Source organism: Ovis canadensis, chromosome 24, assembly GCF_042477335.2.
Source record: "Ovis canadensis isolate MfBH-ARS-UI-01 breed Bighorn chromosome 24, ARS-UI_OviCan_v2, whole genome shotgun sequence".
Classification (NCBI taxonomy): domain Eukaryota; kingdom Metazoa; phylum Chordata; class Mammalia; order Artiodactyla; family Bovidae; genus Ovis; species Ovis canadensis.
Genome location: NC_091268.1, coordinates 51181348 through 51199718, shown reverse-complemented (window position 1 = coordinate 51199718; position 18371 = coordinate 51181348). Strand labels below are relative to the sequence as shown.

General features: G+C 61.3%; 3 protein-coding genes and 1 long non-coding RNA gene across 7 annotated transcripts; 2 read left to right on the top strand and 2 right to left on the bottom strand.

Moving 5' to 3' along the window:
* Window positions 1-1911: 1911 nt before the first annotated feature.
* LOC138429014 (insulin receptor substrate 1-like) lies at window positions 1912-4888 on the top strand. The gene is made up of 3 exons (XM_069570075.1): window positions 1912-2765; window positions 3017-4113; window positions 4523-4888. The coding sequence occupies exons 1-3, from the start codon at window positions 2375-2377 to the stop codon at window positions 4580-4582; spliced, it is 1548 nt and encodes a 515-aa protein (XP_069426176.1). The 5' UTR covers window positions 1912-2374; the 3' UTR covers window positions 4583-4888.
* Window positions 4889-5079: 191 nt separating this feature from the next.
* Window positions 5080-7447, bottom strand: SAP25 (Sin3A associated protein 25). Its single transcript, XM_069570081.1, has 6 exons — window positions 6489-7447; window positions 6173-6273; window positions 5949-6055; window positions 5703-5850; window positions 5529-5626; window positions 5080-5447 (listed from the first exon to the last, which is right to left on the bottom strand). The coding sequence occupies exons 1-6, from the start codon at window positions 6632-6634 to the stop codon at window positions 5154-5156; spliced, it is 894 nt and encodes a 297-aa protein (XP_069426182.1). The 5' UTR covers window positions 6635-7447; the 3' UTR covers window positions 5080-5153.
* Window positions 7088-17999, bottom strand: LRCH4 (leucine rich repeats and calponin homology domain containing 4). Of its 4 annotated transcripts, none has more exons than XM_069570073.1 (18): window positions 17556-17999; window positions 14010-14154; window positions 13723-13849; window positions 13419-13524; window positions 11377-11513; window positions 11125-11240; window positions 10885-10984; window positions 10577-10667; window positions 10409-10485; window positions 10236-10303; window positions 10035-10148; window positions 9870-9938; window positions 9668-9777; window positions 9445-9528; window positions 9138-9313; window positions 8894-9031; window positions 8723-8800; window positions 7088-7447 (listed from the first exon to the last, which is right to left on the bottom strand). In XM_069570073.1, exons 1-18 carry the CDS (start codon window positions 17773-17775, stop codon window positions 7343-7345), a joined length of 2061 nt encoding a protein of 686 aa, XP_069426174.1. In that variant the 5' UTR covers window positions 17776-17999; the 3' UTR covers window positions 7088-7342. The 4 variants fall into 4 exon arrangements, with proteins under 4 accessions (XP_069426174.1, XP_069426175.1, XP_069426173.1 ...); XM_069570074.1 differs by having other exon boundaries at window positions 9138-9223; XM_069570072.1 differs by having other exon boundaries at window positions 7088-8441; window positions 9138-9223; window positions 17556-17992.
* Window positions 10236-12686, top strand: LOC138429026 (uncharacterized). Its single transcript, XR_011252649.1, has 2 exons — window positions 10236-11924; window positions 12396-12686. It is a non-coding gene; the product is annotated as an uncharacterized lncRNA (long non-coding RNA).
* Window positions 18000-18371: the final 372 nt, after the last annotated feature.

The following is an 18371-nucleotide window of genomic DNA, read 5'->3' as shown; positions in this document are numbered from 1 at the left end:
ACCCAGCAGGGTAAATCACCTGGCATTGATGACCAACCCACTGGACCGTGGTTGCTCACCCAGGGCCCATGCTCCTATCCCTGCTACTTCCTGCTTTGTCTTTACCCAGCATTTAGGGGTTCAGTGACACAAGATGGTCTGGAGCTGGTCTCTGTGACAATGGCTGTGATCGCACAAGGCCTGGGGTGCTGCAAGGTGGACTGGATGGTAGGGAATTAGGACTGGATATGAAGAGACCCTCCTATGCTGCTGCTGCTAAGTCGCCTCAGTCGTGTCCGACTCTGTGCAACCCCATAGACGGCAGCCCACCAGGCTCCCCTGTCCCTGGGATTCTCCAGGCAAGAACACTGGAGTGGTTTGCCACTTTCTTCTCCAATGCGTGAAAGTGAAGTCGCTCAGTCATGTCCAACTCTTTGTGACCCCATGGACTGCAGCCTACCAGGCTCCTTGGTCCATGGGATTCTCCAGGCAAGAGTACTGGAGTGGAGTGCCATTGCCTTCTCCGACCCTCCCATGGGGTAGCTTCAAATCAAGGCTTGGGACTAAAGGCTCCAGGCAAGTGCACAGCAGGTACCTGGGCCTGTGAGTGCCCTGCTTCTTGAGGCAGCACCAGGACTAGGAAGCGGAGAGTCCTGCAGGTGTCTTTTGTGCCCCTGCCACTTCACACATGGCACGTATGTCAAGGCCACACTGGATGCCTTGACCTTGAACATACTTCAGTTGTGATGTCCACTTCAGGATCTACCAGACCTGCCTCTCCCTAGACAACATCCATCAGAGGTGGAGGCTGCAGCTGGCCCCCATGTACCACCTGAGCTGCAGATACCACCTCTCTGGCACCTGCGGAGAGGCTGTGCTCACCGGGAGGCACCTGGAGCAGGCTTGAGCATCGCCTGCCCACTGGGCAGATGCCCATCCTCACAATGCCAGGTGGTAACTCTGTATCACACTTTCAACACAACCCTTAAAGATATTCAAGGATCCTAGCCTCCCTGCACATCACACTATTGGCTTCTGCAGTTCATAGACCAGACTCCTCCTTCCATGCCTGGGAAGTGGAGGAGTGTGGGTGGGAACCCAGCCCTCCCTGCTCAGGCTTGCTTGGCCCATGGTCTAGCTTGGGGGAAAGAGCCAGGGGGCCTTGCTTCAGTCCTGCTGGCATAACTCCCTCCCCACCCGACGGCACCACGTTTAATAGGGGCTACAGTCACCCTCTTCCTCTCCCAAACCCTCAGCTCCCCTACTTCAGGTAAACAATCTGCCCCAACAGTGATATGGTAAGGTCCTCTAAGACCCCCACCCATGTGTCAGCTGCCAGTTTGTCTCACAGAGTGTGCACTGACCAGTGCCATCACCCGCCTGAGCGGGTGGTCCTTGGAAGGATCAGAAGTGGGGTGTCAAAACGTCTGAATTGCAGCCCCATTTCAAACGTCTGGGGATGCGAGGGGCAAAGGACACTTCCCTCTGCAGCAAGTCTACATAGAGCTTCCCCCTGGCCTGGCCAGCCTTCCTTTTGAACAGTGATGGTGGGGAGGGGCCAAGGGCACTAGTGCAGCGAGAGGGAAGGGCCCTGAGAGAGGGTCTCTTCCGCCTTCAGTGACACTTGATTGGGACCCTGATGGGGATAGTCCGCACCAGACCAACCCAGAAGTTAACTCCCCCCAAGACACCTGCTATCGGCCCTAACTCGGCAGAGAAACAACCTCTAGCTCCTCTGAAATGCGCAGGGCCCAAAGCTCGGCTGCCCTGGCTCCCAGAATTACTTGGGAAGGAAGAGAACAGAGCCATTCATGGGTGGGAAGCGGGGGACCCGGGTGCCTAGAGCCGGAGTAGGGAGTGGCGGGCGTCGCTGTAAGGGTGGCCCGGCTCAGCGGTCCGCCCACCCCCGAGGACCCACCAGCGCGTTCACCGCAGACGTGGCTCCCCGCACACGCGCCTCCCCTCGCTGCCTTCTTGGCAATCAGCTCAGATCACTCCCTGGCTCCTGCGAAAGCCCAGCCCCACGGTGTGGGATGGGGTGAGGCAGAGGCCGCCTCTCCTGGACTTTCCGACTCAAACTCCACTCCCACCGCCGGGGCGCGCGAGGGTTAACCTCGCGGGGGTGGGGACTTAGGCGCAATCTCTGTTAGGAGGGAGGAGAGAGGAGGTGAGGCCGTCGGAGCCCTGGGTATCTCAGGCTACCGGGCGCCACTGGGGCACATGCTGCGCGCAGCGAGGGGCCAAACGAAGTCGGGAGCAGGAGAGACGCGGAGTATCCAGACGGGTCAGGACGCAGCCCCCGTCCCCGAGGACCGCACTTTTTACCCCGCCTCTGCCAGTCCCTTCCCAGCCGTCCCAGCCCCTTGCTCCGGCCCCTTGATTGCTTTGGGCAAGAATGAAGCCCGGAGACCCCACGAAGACCCCGGAGGCCGAGTCGGCCGCCATGGCCCTGGGTCCGCCGCGGCCCTGGGTCTGCCCGGCTGACGTGCGGCTCTGCGGCCACCTGCGGAAGCAGAAGTCCCAGCGCCGCCGCTTTTTTGTGCTCCGCGCCGACCCGCCGCGCCTCGAGTGTTACGAAAGCGAGAAGAAGTTCCGCGCCGGCCGAACGCCGCCCAAGTTCAGTGTGAGCCTGGGGGGCGCCTGCACCATCAGCAAGCGCATGGACGCGCGCCAGCGCCACCTGATCGTCCTGTACACGCGCGACCGCAGCCTGGGCGTGGCGGCGGCCAGCGAGGCGGAGCAGCAGGCGTGGTACAGCGCCCTGCTCGAGGCGCGCGCCGCCGCAGGTGAGGCCCCAGCCCCGCGCCGCCGGAGACGCGGCAGGGGGAGTGTGTGTGTGTGTTGGGGTCGGGGGCGGGGGTCCTGGTGGGGGGGGGAGGTTTGTGGACTTGGTTTATCCGAAGACTGTCCCTCCCAAGGGTCTCCGAAGTTAAGTCCAAACCTGAAGGGTTTACACCTTCGGATTTTCATTCCGCCGGGCACAGTGTCTCCAACCTGCCTGCCCGGAGCCCCGGTGACCAGCCCATTGTCTCCTCAGGTCCCAGTTCCCACGAGGACCCCGGGGCCTGGATCCTCGCTCCATTTCAGGACGTCTGGCCTGTGACGCTGCGACCCAAGGGGCTGGGGCGGGCACGAGGCCTGGGCAGCGGTGGCTACAGCCTGTGCCTGGGTTCTGGGGTACTGAGCCTGCTGCGGAAGCCAGGGGGCAGAGGCTCCGGGGCCACCGGGGCATCTCCGCCGCCGGCCCTGCGCCTGTCCCTGCTCAGCGTGCGCCGCTGCGGCCACGCAGACGCTTTCTTCTTCCTGGAGCTCGGCCGCTCGGCATCCACGGGTCCCGGGGAGCTGTGGCTACAGGCGCCCGACGCCGTGGTGGCCCAAAGCATTCACGAGACCGTCCTGGCCGCCATGAAGCGAATCGGGGACAGTGGTGCTGTTGGCAGGGCTGAGCCACTGCCAAGAAAGCCCCCAACGGGAGCATTCAGACCCTCTGTCCCTCAATCTTATGAGACCCCAGACTCCGCGGCCCAAACAAGCGAGCTGAATCGTCGGAATGGCCGGAGTGAGACCCTGGCGAGGCTGGGGGAGGCGGCCTCCAACACCGCGAGGTTGGAGCGGGGCGGGAGCTACATAACAATGGGAGCCGGGAGTGACTACGAGCCCATGAAGGGCGGCCAAGCCGGCGGCTATGTGGTGATGGAGCCCCCGGGCCTTCCCGCCTCCACCAAAGCAGCTCCCCGCCAGCCGCTCCAGGATGGAGGAAGCACTGAATACGTGACCATGAGCTGCTGTGCACCACGGTCCTTTCCTTTCTTGCCTCTTTCCTTCGCGGCGGGGGAGCCTGAACTCGGGCTCCAAGGCGCTCATCTCGGCCTCCGAGGCGGCTGGGGACGGGCCGGGGCTCAGCCCAGCTTGCAGCCGCCATCAGAGTTAGCCGGGGAGTACGTATGCATTGAGTATGCGGCCGCGGACTACATAGGAATGGGCACTGCCATCCCCGAGCCCCCCGACCATGGCCTCAACTACGTGGACCTGGATCTGGTCCCTTCCCTGGAGGTGCGAGGCCACGCACCCGGGGCCAGGTCCCGCCCACACAGCTACGCTCGGCTGGAGTTCCAGAACCTCGCGGAGGCCGGGGTGAGGAGACACCCCGCCCCCATCTCCCTGCCAGCTCCCACCCCCGCCTCCCTTGGACAGGACACCACTCAGTATAGGAGTGTAGGAAGGGAAAAAAGTGCAAGGTTAAGAATGCCTTCCCCCCAACCCCCACCCCTTCTCAATGCCAAAGGCCCCTTCCCCATGGTGGAGTGGCTCTAAAGTCCAGATGTGCCCAGGCCCTGTGACCAGCAGAAGCACCGAGCTGCCCCCTAGGATCCGCTGCCCACTCCACGCCTTCCAGTCTTTGGGAGGAGGTTCCCCAAGGAGTCGGATTCTTTTAAGGGAGAAAATTCTACAACTCTTCTCCTCTTAAGAAACACCATCACCACCAGAACCCTACACACATCTAGACCTTCTGAGCCAAAGCCCTGATCCTGTGTCCCCACAGAGTTCCTGCAGCATCACTCCAGACTCTCAAGTCCGCTTCGGTCCCCCACCCTGCCCCTGATGATGACAACATCGACGATGCGGAAGACATACAGACCTGGCCCTGCCCCTACCCATGTGCAGGTTTGCCAGGTGTCTGCCAAAGTCCTGGGACCCCAGCGCAAGAGGGATGAGAGCAGCAGGTATCTTACACTAGTGCCCCCACCGCCCTCTCCTGCCCCAGCCGAAGTGATGACACCCCCTTACTCCCTACTCCCTAGTTTGCTTCTCCCAATGCCAGCTCTGTGCTCAGGCAGTCCTCCTTCTCCCAGGCCTGGCAAAGCTGAGGGAGTCTTTGCTTCCAATATATTCAGTCTAGCTAGAGTAACATACTGTACACTCCCCCTCTTCATTAAAGTTTCCCTGCTGGGTCAGCCTAGAAAGGTCTTAGATCCATAGATTCCCCACCTTATGGGGGAATGAGTAACAAGAATCAGAGGGGCAGCCAAAGCTGTGGTAGAGGAAGAGACCCCATCCCTGCCTCTGCACCCTACTCTGCCATTGACCATGAGGAGCCTGTTTGCAAACCAACAGTTTTATTATCAATAGAACCTGCCTGGGGAAGTAAAGGACCCATTCTATCCCTGGAGGAGCTATGGACCTTGGGCGTCTGGGGTCCCAGGGAGAGATGGTTCCCCACAGTGAGAACAGCCTGGGCCACCACTGGCAGCTGGGTGATCAGAGGCAGGGGCTGGGGGGCCAGAAGGGAGCCCGGGAGCCCCTGAGGAGCTGGGTCTTGGTTCCCCCTGGCTCATCTGCAGGAGGCCAGTGAGGGCGATCAGCTCTGGCCCACTGAGCCAGGTAGTGGAGCAGCCTGAAGATGGAATGGGGAGGAGCCAGGGGGACATGATCGGGCGTGGCAGCAGCAGCTTCAGAGAGCCCATCACCTGAGGAGAGAGGAGGGGCAGTGGCTCCCTGCCAGCCGTGCCTGAAGGCTGGCGTGAGGTCAAGGCAGGAGGAGCGCTCACCTGCTGAGGGACCTCAGACAGGTACAGGGGGACACGCTGCCCACGGGGCAGCAGAGGGTCCAAAAAGAAGACGTCTTCAGAGCACATCACCGGGAACCCTGGGGAGGAGAAGCTGCTGGGGTGGCAAGCTCCGCACTGGTTCTCTGCGGAGACTGAGAAGACCAAGGGCAGTACCTGCAACCCTGGGCACTTGCTCTTCACTCTGATGTCCTGCTAGACCGGGCCTGAGGTCCCTGCATGAGGCTGCTTGGTACAGAGGCCAGAATGAGGGATGGGACAAGGTCCGGCCTGAGAAGGAGACGCCAGACCCACAGCTGGGTCCCTGTAGAGGGAGGGACAGGAAAGATTCCTGGAGCTTCAGCCCCTCCCAAGGCATCCCTGTCCCACCCGAGATCGGTGCCACAGGCACCCCCAACTCACCCACACCAGCCGACATCCTGCTGTAGCCTCATAGTTGGGGTCCCAGGGCGCTAGCAGGGTCATCTTTGATGGTGTCACCCCCCAAGTCCTCTGAGGGGAGAAAGGAACTGCGGGGGGAGGGGGAAGGCAGGGAGAGAGAGAGTAGGGGACTTGAAGAGATTAAAACAGGCTCAGGAATCAGTAAAAGGGTCTTGGGGGTAAAGACTGCAGGACCCTGTACCTACCTGGAGTTCCCAGGGAATGCTTGGCAACCAGGCCTGGGGGCAGCCGAGGCCGCAGCTTATCTTTCCGAGTCCAGGAAAGCCTTCGAGGCCAGGGCTGAGGACTGGGGGCGCAGGGAGAGGGGCACTGAGATGCTCCGGTCACAGCCTCCCCAAGTCACCTGCTCCACGCCAAGTCTGAATATCTCCAAGGCAGAGACCAGGGTGCCCGGTGTGGGGACACGGATAATACCCATTGTTGAGTAGGGACAACTGAGATTTCCGCACACTGTGGGCCCCTTTCGGGTTCCCCCCAAGTGCCGTCGGCCGACCCCCTCACCTGCCCTGGGCGGCTGCTCCTTGTTCCCCCAGGGCGTTCTCTCTGGAGTCCCAGGCCTCGGAGAGGCCGCTGCCCGCTGAGGGGCGTCGTTCCCTGGGCGCCTGCTCTTCGCCCGCGCCCCACCGCCGGGGGGTCCAGGGCAGCATGTCGAGTCGGGAAGGCCACACCTCGGCGCTCGCGCAGCCCGCCCGGCCCCTCTCGGTCCCTCCACCGGCCCGGCCTCCCTCAGAGACCTGTTCTGCCACGCGCGTGCCCGCGAGCTTGGGTTGCGGCCCACCTCGCTGGACCTCGCGATGCCTCGTGACGCGGGCGCCCAGCACGTTTCCGGGACACGTGGCGCGCGGACCCGCCGGGATTCCCGCGAGCGCCCCCAGGCGGCGGGGTGGCAGGGCCGCGCGCGAGGGCGAAGCCTGGGAGAGAACCGTGGCACCGAAGTGGACGTGGAGGCCACCCGGATGTGGACGTGAGGAGGGGGCACCCGCTCCCCACACGCACTGCTCTTGTCCACGCGCGCGCGCGCACACACACGCACGCACACACACACACACACCCCACCACCACCACCACCACCCTCCCCCTCGAGGGATGACCTAGAGGGCTTCCGGCTTCTCTTTATTGCACTTGACACAACATCCAGCTCCCCGTCTTCCATCCCAAACCCTTGACCGCACCCAGGCGGCAGTTTGCCTTGCGGGGCCGGGCTGCTTCCAACCTCCTGGGCAGAGGTGCCCGAGGCATAGGGCCAGGCCCGAGGCCGCCCTCACCAGTCCTCGCTAGAGAGCAGAGCCCAGACGCCGCTGTCTTCGGTTCCTGGGGCCCCCGCCGGGTTGGGCCCCTGCACCCCGACCTCAACCCTAAGGCCGTTCCAGCAGTGCATGGATGACAGCAGCGACGTAGGGGAGGCCCCTTCCCGGGGCCCCCTCCTCTTCCAGGATGTGGTGGGGCTGGCACAGGGACTCCTGGGGGAATGGGCCCGGGTTAAGTTTCCCTTGTCACCTCCTCCTCTCGGCTGTGGGGTAGGAGACACCCTAAAGGAGCCTGGACCAAGAGGGCTGATGGGATGTAGCAGGCAAAGGTCAAGGGCACCATGGACATGGCCTGGGGACTACTGAGATGCAAGGAAGCTGCCAGAGGGCAACAGAAGGGAGATGACACAGCGGGCCGAGGCTTAGAGGGGAGGACAGACCTGCCACTTTCAGAGGAAAATGCTGGAGTAGACGGGCTGGCACACAGAGCCCAGGGGACACGGCTGGGGGTGGGCCCAGCACAGCAGGAGCAGACGCACGCATACGCGTGCGCACACACACGCGTGCGCACACACACACAAACACACAGGTGGCCACGATCTGTACAATTTATACACGAGACAGGGACCCAGCTTGGGCCCCTGCATCCCCTACAAATATAGAGTTCTCTCTACAAAATATAGATAATTTAGCCCCCTATAGCAGCGGGGGGTGAGGGGGTGCAAGGAGGAAGGTTAAGATCCACCCTCTGGGGAAGCAGGGAGAGGACTTGAAGGCACCATCAGCACGCAGGGGGAGGGGCAGGAGGAGGGGCTACCGGAGGGGACCAGAGGCTGGGGGCCCAGGGTCTGGGGCTACCAGAGTGGGGCCTCTGAAGTCAGTGTGTATGAGGGGTGGGGTTCACTAGTGTCTTTGGTAGGGGCTGAAGGCACCACTGGTGGGGAGGGGGTTGCACAGGAGTCTTATAAATAGAAAGAGGGTAGGGTGGGGGGAGGGGTGGCTTCAGGTCCTAGGAACCCAGGAGCCGAGTGTAGACGACACAGAGCAGCAGCATGAGGACCACGTAGAAGAGGATGAAGCCGCCCAGACCAGAGGGGGGCCAGGGGGGCGGGGGGGCCCTGCCCCCCACCCGCTTCACAACCTCCAGGGTGGTCCACAGCCCCTGGGCGGTGCCCTGGAGGAGATCTGAGGGCGAGCACAGGCCAGCCTGGGAAGGGAGAGTAGGACAGATGGGCAGGACAAAGGACACACGTCAGCAGCAGCAAGGCCATCCTCCCCCCGCCCTCTCGTGCAGGGCCAGAGCCACGCCAACATGCAGGGTGCGGGAAGGGAGGCATGCGGGGGACACGCAGGACGGGCTGCTGGCTGTGCTTCCTTCTGGGGAGCAGAGACCCCCGTGAGCATCCATGCAGAGGGCCCCGCTGAGCCCAGGACACTGCACCCTTTATAGGAGAGACCAGCCCTGCACCCGAGAGCACACCCCCATACCTCAGGTACCCCCATTTTTCGACAGGCTTCTAAGAAACTCTCCACGTTCTTCCGAGACTTGAGGGCACTGAGTTTTGGCTGAGGGTGGGTAAGAAAGGAAAGAGGGAGTAAGAGAGAAGCCCCAGGGGTTCCTGTCCCAACCCCTACTTCCTGCCCTGGGTGCCAACTGACCACAGCAGGCGAGGGCACATGAATGAAGGGCACACAGCGGGGCCGCAGCTGATTGGCCAGCTGACAGAGGATGACCCCGTTGGCCAGAGCCTCGGCCAGGTCATCGGGCAGGGGCCGCTGCAGCTGGCACTCAAGCACCTGGGTGATGGGAAGGAGGGGGAGAGGTCAGAGTCTTCACAAGGCTGAGGGAAGCCAGGAAACTCAGGGGCCCACGCGGAACCCACACTAGTCCCACCTCTCATACCTGGCGCAGCTGAGCCATCACCTCCTTTTCATCCAAAAGCTGGGGGGATCGCCGAGGTCTCAAGACAGTGTCTGGTGAGGAAGGGCCTGGAGGAAAGGGGGGTGTGGGGCTGTCTCCACCGCCCATCATGGACTTTGCAGCCGGGTCGCAGTGTCTGGCACCCGCATCTCCTGCCTCTGTGCTTGTGGGATTTTCCACACAAAGGGACAATTGACCAGAGAACTTCTAGGCCACAAGGGATGACCCCAGCCCGGAGCTTAGTGCTGGATTAGTACTGGGTTAGTACTGGGGAAGGGGCAAGACCCACCTGAGCTGCTCTGAGAGGAAGAACGGAAGAGGAAGCTGTTTGGTCTCTGAATGGAGCTGAGTGGCCGGGGAGCAGGTGCGGTCGCTGGGGGCCGGAGCCAGGGGACAGGGACGGGGCAGAGAAACACCACCTCAGTGTCCTACCCCTCCCTCAGGCCGCCAGCCCTCAACCTGCTTCCCCACCTACACAGGCCCCCATCCTCCACCCAAAGTCCCCCTGCCACCTGGTCCAGATGGAAGCGGGGGCTCCTGGGAGGTGGAGGCAGGGGCAGGGGTGGGGGCTCCCTGCCCGGCTGACGCTCCCAGCTGAGTGGTGTTGGACCTGGACGTGCCACTGAGGAGACAGAAGGGGAATCAGAGGGGTGGTCGGGGCAAGGGTGTGTACGCAGGGTGGGGACTGAGAGACATGGAGTCCTGGACACATACTTGTAGGCGGCCTGAGTGGACAAGGCACCGGGACCCCCGCCAGCAGCCCTGACCCCCAGCTTCAGAAAACTGGAAAAGGAAGGAGACGTTGGGTCAGCAGTGCCCGGCAGGGCTCCGCCACCCAAGAGGCAGAGAAGCATGTGGGGGCTCCCGGCCAGCGCGCACCTGTCCTTCCGTGGGGCCCCACACAAGGCGCTCTGCTGCTGCCGCCGCTCGCGCTCCTGCCACAGCTGCAAGGTGTCGGGGCGCCGCCGCTCCTCCCCTGCTGGCTCCTCCCGCCTGAGGGCAGAGGGACAGAGGCAGTGCTGGGAAGGGGAGCAGAGGCGCGTGTGGCGGGAGGGGCGCCACCTCAGAGGCTCCGGGTACCTGCTGCGTGGCGCCCTCTCTGCGTCTCCCGCCTCAGGGCTCGACTCCGACTCCGGTGGCCGCGACTCCTGAAGACAGGACAGCAGAGGGGCTGAGGGGGTCCCGAGCCTGCCCTGGCTCGCTCCCGCCGGCTCTCTCACGGTACGTGGACACGGGATGCGGCGGCCCCTCACCTCGCTGGTGCCGCGCTCCTCATCCTCCCCAGGCACGTGGCTGTCGATGAAGTCGATCTGCTCAGGGTCTCCATCAGCTAGAGAGAGCAGGGCGTGTCAGTGAGCGGAGGGAGGCGCAAAGGGCCTCGTCCACACCCCCAGCCCGCAGCCCATGACCCCACTGCTCACCAGAGCCATCCTCCCTTCGCTCCCTGGGCCCCCGAGGCTCCCGGGCCAGCTCTGAGATCCGGAAGGACAACTCGGAGAACTCATCCGTTGACTGGAAATGCAGAAAGGCAGAGATGGGAGATCGACCCTCGAGAGTCCGGGCCGTGGTGAACCAGCCCTTCCCTGAGGTATATGGATGAGGGACTGAAGAAGACGGCTCCAGCCACCCTCATCACTCTGAGCTTTCGAGGCAGAAGACGAAGGTTCCTAGCTCAGAGGTTCTCCCTGAGGCCGAGATCCCCCGTGTCCCATGGGAAGGAGGCCCTTACCTCATTTCCAGACCACCTCTTGCTGCCACTGTCAACGCTGTGGAAGCCTGAGTCCAGCCCGCCATCGTACCGACGTCCTGGAAACAAGTCCTCGGCAGGGCTGGGGCCAGCCAGGGAGAGCCAGTCAGCCCCGTTCTGGGTGGCCACCCCCTCATCCACCCTCTGGAAACCACAGGGTCCCTGGCGCTGGGGAGGGGTTTAAGTATCCAGGGGCTTCCTTCCTTCCCATGTGGAACTTACCATGGGCTGAAACTCGGGGGGCGGGAAGGAGCAAGGTCTCCCAGTGCAGACCCGCTGCGCCGCCCAGCCTCTGTCGACAAATACTTGAAGATGTGAAGTTTCCCCTTCAGGCAGATCTGGGTGTGGAGACGCATAGTGAGGGGAAAGGGGGGGACCCCCCGATCCTGCTTGAGTACCAAAGGGACCCACGCCCCCAACTCCTGCCCACTCTCGGCCAGCCCTGCGCCCCCTCCCACCCCTACCCCCACTCACCTGGGCAGGTGGGCTCTGCAGGGGGTTGCTGTCCAACAGAATGACCTGCAGGTGCCTGAGGCGGCAGAAGGAGACCGGGATGCGGGAGACACGGTTACAGGAGAAATCCAGGCGGACAAGAGGAAGGTCCCCCAGCTCTGGGGGTGGGTGAGGGAGAAGTCAGGAGCATGCTCAGGGGCAGGGCCTTGTGCTCACTTCCTCTGCCCCCAGCTGGCATGTCACCTCTCCGGCAGCCCCTCTGCCCTGGTGGGCGGAGGACGCTCCCCAGGAACCACTGCCCTGCTCCTCTGCCCACTCAAACTGACTTCAGCTGCTGCCCATCCGCTTCTCCTCCCTGCCCACTCCACCCCACTGCCGCTTCCTCCTTCTCAAGTGTCCATCACAGGGCCCAAATCAAACTGACACCTTGTTGCTCAAAAGCCTTCCAGGACTTGCAGCCAGGGCTGCTGCAGGTGAGCGGGCGGTGTCCTGCACAAAGGCACGGCAAGAGGGAGCTGCAACCCCCAGGCGCTCTACTGGTCAAGCCCTGGCCCACCCGCAGGAGAATGGTACCCTTCTCCACTTCTCAGAGAGGGCCCCTGGATTAGTGATGAGCCGAGGCACGGATGAAAATTGCTGCTCTCTGGTCGAGCAGCATTCCCTGGTTAAGGAGTTCATGACCTGGCTCTGCCCACATTCTCCACCTCGCTTCCCACCCTCACACCACATCAGACCGCCCTCCAGCCCCTTGGCTCTGGCCTCTCCGTATGCTGTCTGCTCAGCTAGGAGAGCCCCAGCTTTCTATCCATGCATCTTGCCAGGTTCAGCTTAGGTGTCACTTCTCTGAAATCTTTCCAGACACTAGGCTGAAATTTATTGCTCCTTCCTCTGTTTCCCCGGGGCATTTTGCCGGGGTCTCTTATGGCCCCCAGATCAAATGATCAAATGCTTATTTGTACCCCTACCATCTTAGAAGAAGGATGGGAGGAGCCCAAACAGGTAGCCACCTGACTCCCCTTGCCTGCTCTTCAAAAACACAGGTAGCACAGCCGCAGTCCTTTCCACCAGTCCTGGCTTGCCTTCCTAACCATTCCGTGCTGGACCTCCCTGCTCTACACACAGGGGTGCATCTGCCTGGGCTACAGAAGGATGGGGAACTCTCCTTCAAAGGTCAACTCCCACTGTGCCTCGGGGCCGAGGTCTTCCCCAGGGTCCCAGGCAGAGCCACGTGGCTCCCACCAGCTTCTATGGCGTTAAGTTTCCTGTCCTAGCACCTCCCCCTGCTTGTCTCTCCCCATTAAGCCATTAAATCTTCAGAGCTGGCCCCAGAACTGAGTGACATCACTCACATCTACTTAATCCCCACCTAAAACACAGGAAACACACACACACAAAGCTGACTGAATAAAGGAAGGTGCGCCTGCTTTGGAGCAGAGGCTATCAAGTGTCGGGGTGCATCGCAATTAGCTCATTAGATGGGCTTGCTTGGGCTCCAGCATGACGGTTCAGAATCTCTGGGGAGGCAGCACGGGGCCTCACCGGACTCAGGTTTTGAGAGCTTCATCTGCACTAAGTGGTGTGACACTGGGTGACCTCGAAGGCCCTTTCTGACCGTGAAATTCTACAGGGTGCCTGCTGATGCGCTCACTACTGCCCTTGCTGTACCTTCCCCCACATCTGTCAAGTACAGCTAATAACCCCTGCCTTGCCGGCTTCAGAGGGGTGCTAGTCAAGAGCAAGGAAAATAATTTACAGTGCATTTCATACATGGCAAAACCCTGGGCGACTAAGGTATCATTATTCAAGGTAGATACACACACACACACACACACACACACACACACACACACACACACACACACACACACACACACCCCTGGCAACCCTGGGCGACTAAGGCATTATTCAAGGTAGACACACACACATACACCCTGACACCCTGGGTGACTAAGGCATTATTCAAGGTAGACACACACACACCCTGACTCCCTCTAGGTCAGGCATTATTCAAGGTAGACACACACACACACCCCTGACACCCTCTAAGTCTTCCTTTTCCTCACCATCAGGTAGGGTACTGAGCTGGTTCCTCCGAACGTTGAGATCCCGCAGGGTAGGGAGGCTGCACAGCTCTGTGGGGAGCGACTGCAGCTCATTGCTGCTCACGTCCTGGAATGAGGAAAGACAAGGAAAGACGTGGGGAAAGAGCATCAGACCCGGAGCATCAGAAACTGCCTCCTGGACCAGGCTCCTTCCTTTGGTCTCGTCCTTTCCCCTAGGGCGCATCCCGCCCTTCCCTGCCCTCCTGCCAAAAGTCCCTAGTGCCTGGTTTGGCCATCCCCCAGTCTCCCTGCTCCCCATCCTCACGAGCTGTCGCAGGCTCCCCAGGGCACTGATATCGGGAGGCAGGGCTCCCAGTTTGTTGTTGCTGACAATGAGCACTCGCAGGGGCAGCTGACAGATGTAGGGCGGCAGCAATGACAGCTGGTTTCGGCTGCAGGAGGGAGAAAGGCAGTGGGTTCTCCCTCCAGGCAAGAACTCTCCCGTATTGCCCTACTTTCTGGGTCACGGGGAGGGTCACTCAGGGTGCCATGCACTGGTAATTGGGGCTGAGAAGGACACCCCCCTACCCTCCTGTGGCCCTGCCTCCCTACCTGAGGTTGAGGTAGGTGAGAGCGGTGAGATTCCCTAAGGCTGGGTTCAGGCATCTCAGACAATTGTGATACAGGCTCAGGCCCTCCAGGGACACCAGCTGGCAGGCCGCCTCTGGCACCTCGGGGAACCGGTTCCGGGACAGGTCTAGGGGAAACAAGTGTCAGGGGGGAGCTTGTAAAGGCCCAGTCCTGGACAGGAGGATCCTGAACTTCCCCGGAGCCAGTTGCCCAGCCCTCTATCTCCCTAGTTGACCTAAAGAATCAGACCTATAAACCTGGACTCCCTAGAGTTTAAGAAGAAAGACTTCGTAACCTGGAGCACACTCCAGGTATGACCAGAAGGGCAAAGGCAAGACTGGGCAGAAGAAGCCTAGACCGGGGGGTGGGGGGAGGGCGAGCCACAAACACTGTCTTCAGACACACAAACGCAGGGCTACTCTACAAGAGTGGTTAGAGTCTCTACCTCCTGTGGTCCCTGTTGTCCTGTGATGCCTGAGGAGGTAGAAGGCAAAGGTCACAGGAGAAGGTTGATGCCCCAAAGAACTAGCAAGGTGATGGGCTGGGAGGTCCAAGGTAAGACTATGAACCACCCCCGAGGGAGGTGACCAAGAAGGCTCCTCCCTCCAAAGGGCTCCATCTCCCGCCCTCAACCTGTCTTCAACCTAGGGGTAAAACCAGGGGTCATTAGAGCCTAGTCTAGAGACCAGCTCCTGGCATCAGCAAGCCAGGCCCATGGGACTATGAAGCTGCAGATTCCAAGGACCTGAGGGAAAGACAAGTGGACCAAGCCGGAGGTGGGAACTGGAGTCCCAGGCAAGGACTGGGCTTCTTCCTACCCTCTTCCACTCCCAGCAGCCTGCCTCTACTTCCTCTCTCACTTTTACCCAGACCTCAGACCAGCGCCTGTGTCTTGCAGGGTGAGGTGTGGAGAGGGCGGAAAGGAGGGGAGAGTCTGTTGCCATCCTTTTATCTCAACCAGTGGCTTGCTAGACCAGGGCAGGGTTCCTGCCAAGCTGGAGGCATTCACTGCTCAGACCTCTGTAGCCGGGTTTCTGCTTTCTCTGCTCAGCCCATATTGGGAGAGGCCCAGAGCCTGCTGGGGGAAGTCCCAGGCCATGGAGCTTGGGTGAGCTTCTTAGAGGGCCCTCTCCAGGGAAGGACAAGCAAAAGCCGAGGGGAGGGGAAGCTGGGGTTATCCCCCAAGGAGGTGAGTCTTGTGACAGGAAATGAAGCAGAAACAATCTGTCGGCTTCTGTCTCTGGTGGGCCCTGTGTTTACCAGGGTGGATGACAGCCTGACGCCCCAGGAACCCCCTCTGCTCCCAGCCCTGCTGTGCAAGAAAGAAGACCTGTCACAGGAGAAGACAGTTCCAGGGAGGCTGGGAGGGTCCGATGCATCCGCCCGCCCCGCCCCTCCACCTGCCCGCTTTCTCTCGTGTGCACTGCAGGGGCCTGTGGGAGAAGGGGTGGGGAGCAAGTTCTGATGGGGTGCACAGGGGGCAAAAGCTCGGAGCGGAGCGGAAGGGAGCAGGGCTGGAGGAGGCAGGGCCCAGGCGGCACAGGATGTGGTCTGTGAGAGAGCAAGCTGCACTTCTCTTTTGTGAGCTCATCCCTTCCCCCACCTCAGGGTTCATCTTGCTATCAGGGCCCCAGGAACAAGTCCAAGGGACATCAGGGACCTGGGCCACGGGACAGTGTGTGCAAGGAACACGCTGGTTCAGAAAGAGCTGGGGAAACAGGAGGAGAGCTTCCACGTGATTGGGGTGGCAGTGCTGGAAGCCTTCAGTCTGTCAGGGTTGAAGGGCGAGGAGATGTGCAGAGCAGCGTAAGGGCAATGCTGACTGGCTTCCTGTCACTTCCCCTTTCCCACCCCAAGTTACAGGCACCCTGCGTGGGGAGAGGGGCCAGAGGAGAGAGCCTGGGATGAGAGAGGCCCACCTGGCCTAGAACCCAGGCCCTGAAAGGACTGAGGGCTCCTGTTGGAGAGCAGGGCAGAGAGGGATTCACAGGAAGCTGGGACTGTCCCAGGAGAACAGGCTGCACCCTGAGCTGGGCTGCACCCTGAGCCGGAATGCTGGGGGAGGAGGCGGGAGGGGGTGGGAGCTGGGAGGGGCCCCGGAGTTCTTGGGAGTTTTCCCCAGGAGTCCACTCTCACAGACAGAGCCCTAAGGAAGTAAAGAATAACATTTGGTCTTTGTCAAAAAACAAGCAAGGGGGAGGGGAAAGGGAACAGACGGCGAGTGTCACACAGCTGCTGAGGTCAATCTGGAGCTGGAGGGTTAGGCGGCTGGGGGAGACTGAGAGGGGAATGGCTCCCGGGTTCCCTGAACTCACTCACCGCGGAGCCGGCCAGTAAGTTTACCTAGCAACCCAAGACAAGCGGAGTGGTTTCAACTGGTTCTCTCCAGACAGTTGAGGAAAGACGAGGGTGTTTGCAAGTGAGCAGGCACCTGCCAGGCGGGGAATGCAGTCCCAGGGGAGTGTCATCACAGGGTCACTCTCATCCAGCCTCAAGTCCCACCCTGGACTCCGCTGGGGTGGGGCTTTGGGAATGCGATCCTCCGCCCCTCTCCCAATCCCCACCCCCCCAGCTGCCAGCCCAAGGTCAGCGTTGGCCTTCTGAGCAGCTGAGGCCTGACTCACCTGTCACAGTGGAGTCCCCTACACCCTACCATCAACAGACACCAGGGTGGAGGGCGCATGATTAGAGGGATCCTAGGGGTGGGGGAGTGGGAAGGGCAGTGGGGACCGTCTCTAGCTAAGATTTCCTTCCTTTCAGCAACTGCCTCAAGTCCCTCCCCCCTGGGGAAAAGCAGAAACTGAAATGGGAATTCTAGGGTCTCTATGAGATCACAGGCTCCACAGTGACCTCACACACGCAAGGAGGAGGAGGAGTCTCAGATAAAGGGGTTAGGATAATGGGAGGAAGAACTCGCGCAGAAGAGAGTTGGGGGAGGTGGGAGATTTGCGTCTTTTCCACAGGCTGGCTGGGTGAAGAGTGGGGAGAGGCAGCAACCTCAGGGGGCGGGACTACCAAGCGAAGGACACAAACTTGGGGTTGTCGGGGCAAATCTATGATAAGCGGGGGCCTGGGGCTGCTCGTATCTCGGTGGAACAGAGGAAAGAGTTGGAAACGAAGTGAGGAAAGAGAAAAGAGTCATGGGGGGTGGGTGGGCTTTCGGGGGCTGCTTTATGGAATGATCAGAACTAAAGCTGAAGAGATCACGCAAATAAGCCAACCAGGTGAGGGGCGGGATCATTCTACAGGTGCGCAGATATGCAAATAAAGAGCAGCAGAGGGCGGGTGGGGGGGGGCTATCACGACGCTCGGCCAGGGACTCAGGGTGTTCAGCAAGGGCTCATTGTCTAGTAGTTCTTAAAGTGGGGAGGGGGCTGGTAGCGGACTTATGCAAATCCACAGAATCCAGAACTCGGATGGCCAGGTGATGGGGCGGGCCTGACGCCCCGACCCCGGGAGAAACAAGCTAGGGGCGGGACTATGCAAACGAGGGTCCCGGCCGGGCTCGGGGCCTGGTTGCACACTCACCAGCCTGGGTGATGTCTGACAGGTCGTAGCTGCGAGCCGCGCCCCGGGGGAAGTGCTTCAAACGCCGGTTAGACAGGTTCAGAGTCCCGGTGGCCACGGCCTCCTCTAGGGCCCGCTCTGCACTGCGGCTCCCGGGTAGACCTGGAGACCCTGGGACGGAGGTCGTGGCCGCCGCCTCCTCACCCCCGGCGGCGAGTGGGGCCGCCACCGCCGCCGCCATCCGCTCCCGGCGGCTCCCGCTGCCTGACTGACGGGGACCGGCCGTCCCTCCTTGCCCCTCCCCCTCCTCGGAGCCGCCGTAGTCGCTTCCCGGGGGGAGGGAGCGGGCTTAGGGACCCGGCGGGCCAATCGGGACCCCGAGACGCGTCGGAAGTGGCTAATCAGAACCCGCTGGGAGGGGTGAAGACTCCTGCACTGAGTGAGGCGAGAAGAAGGGAGGGGGACGAGATTAGAGCGCTCGCCAACGGCCGAGGTTCCAGGCCGGCCCGCCCCGCGCAGCCGCACCCAATCACAAATCTCAGGAGTGGGGATGGAGCCAATCAGATCCAATCAGGAGGCGGAGAAGCCCGGGGCTCCACTCTGCCGGGATGGAGGCCGAGAAAACCAAACCCTGAGCTTCGTCCAACGAGAACCAATCGCAAGCCAGATACAGGCGAGTGATTGTCAAGAAGGCCAATTAGATCCTCCCAAGGGAATCTGGCCCGGCCTCTTCTCTGAGGGACGACTCTACCTACCAATAGTATGGGCGAGAAGACAGCCCCCTTCGCTAAGTAGGAGGCGGGTGAACTAGAACTTTTTGAGACTGAGATAAAAGAA

What these genes read in the sequence shown, in the direction of transcription:
- LOC138429014 (XM_069570075.1), top strand. Translation starts at nt 2,375, where the DNA reads ATGAAGCCCGGAGACCCCACGAAGACCCCGGAGGCCGAGTCGGCCGCC. An exon ending in CGAGGCGCGCGCCGCCGCAG is followed by an intron (nt 2,766 to 3,016) that starts GTGAGGCCCCAG and finishes TTGTCTCCTCAG; the next exon opens with GTCCCAGTTCCCACGAGGAC. An exon ending in AGAACCTCGCGGAGGCCGGG is followed by an intron (nt 4,114 to 4,522) that starts GTGAGGAGACAC and finishes GTGTCCCCACAG; the next exon opens with AGTTCCTGCAGCATCACTCC.
- SAP25 (XM_069570081.1), bottom strand. Translation starts at nt 6,634, where the DNA reads ATGCTGCCCTGGACCCCCCGGCGGTGGGGCGCGGGCGAAGAGCAGGCG. An exon ending in GGAGCAGCCGCCCAGGGCAG is followed by an intron (nt 6,274 to 6,488) that starts GTGAGGGGGTCG and finishes CTGCGCCCCCAG; the next exon opens with TCCTCAGCCCTGGCCTCGAA. An exon ending in TGTCTGAGGTCCCTCAGCAG is followed by an intron (nt 5,448 to 5,528) that starts GTGAGCGCTCCT and finishes CTCTCTCCTCAG; the next exon opens with GTGATGGGCTCTCTGAAGCT.
- LRCH4 (XM_069570071.1), bottom strand. Translation starts at nt 17,775, where the DNA reads ATGGCGGCGGCGGTGGCGGCCCCACTCGCCGCCGGGGGTGAGGAGGCG. An exon ending in CCCGCTTCCATCTGGACCAG is followed by an intron (nt 9,529 to 9,667) that starts GTGGCAGGGGGA and finishes TCCGGCCCCCAG; the next exon opens with CGACCGCACCTGCTCCCCGG. An exon ending in TTCCTCTCAGAGCAGCTCAG is followed by an intron (nt 9,314 to 9,444) that starts GTGGGTCTTGCC and finishes CCACAAGCACAG; the next exon opens with AGGCAGGAGATGCGGGTGCC.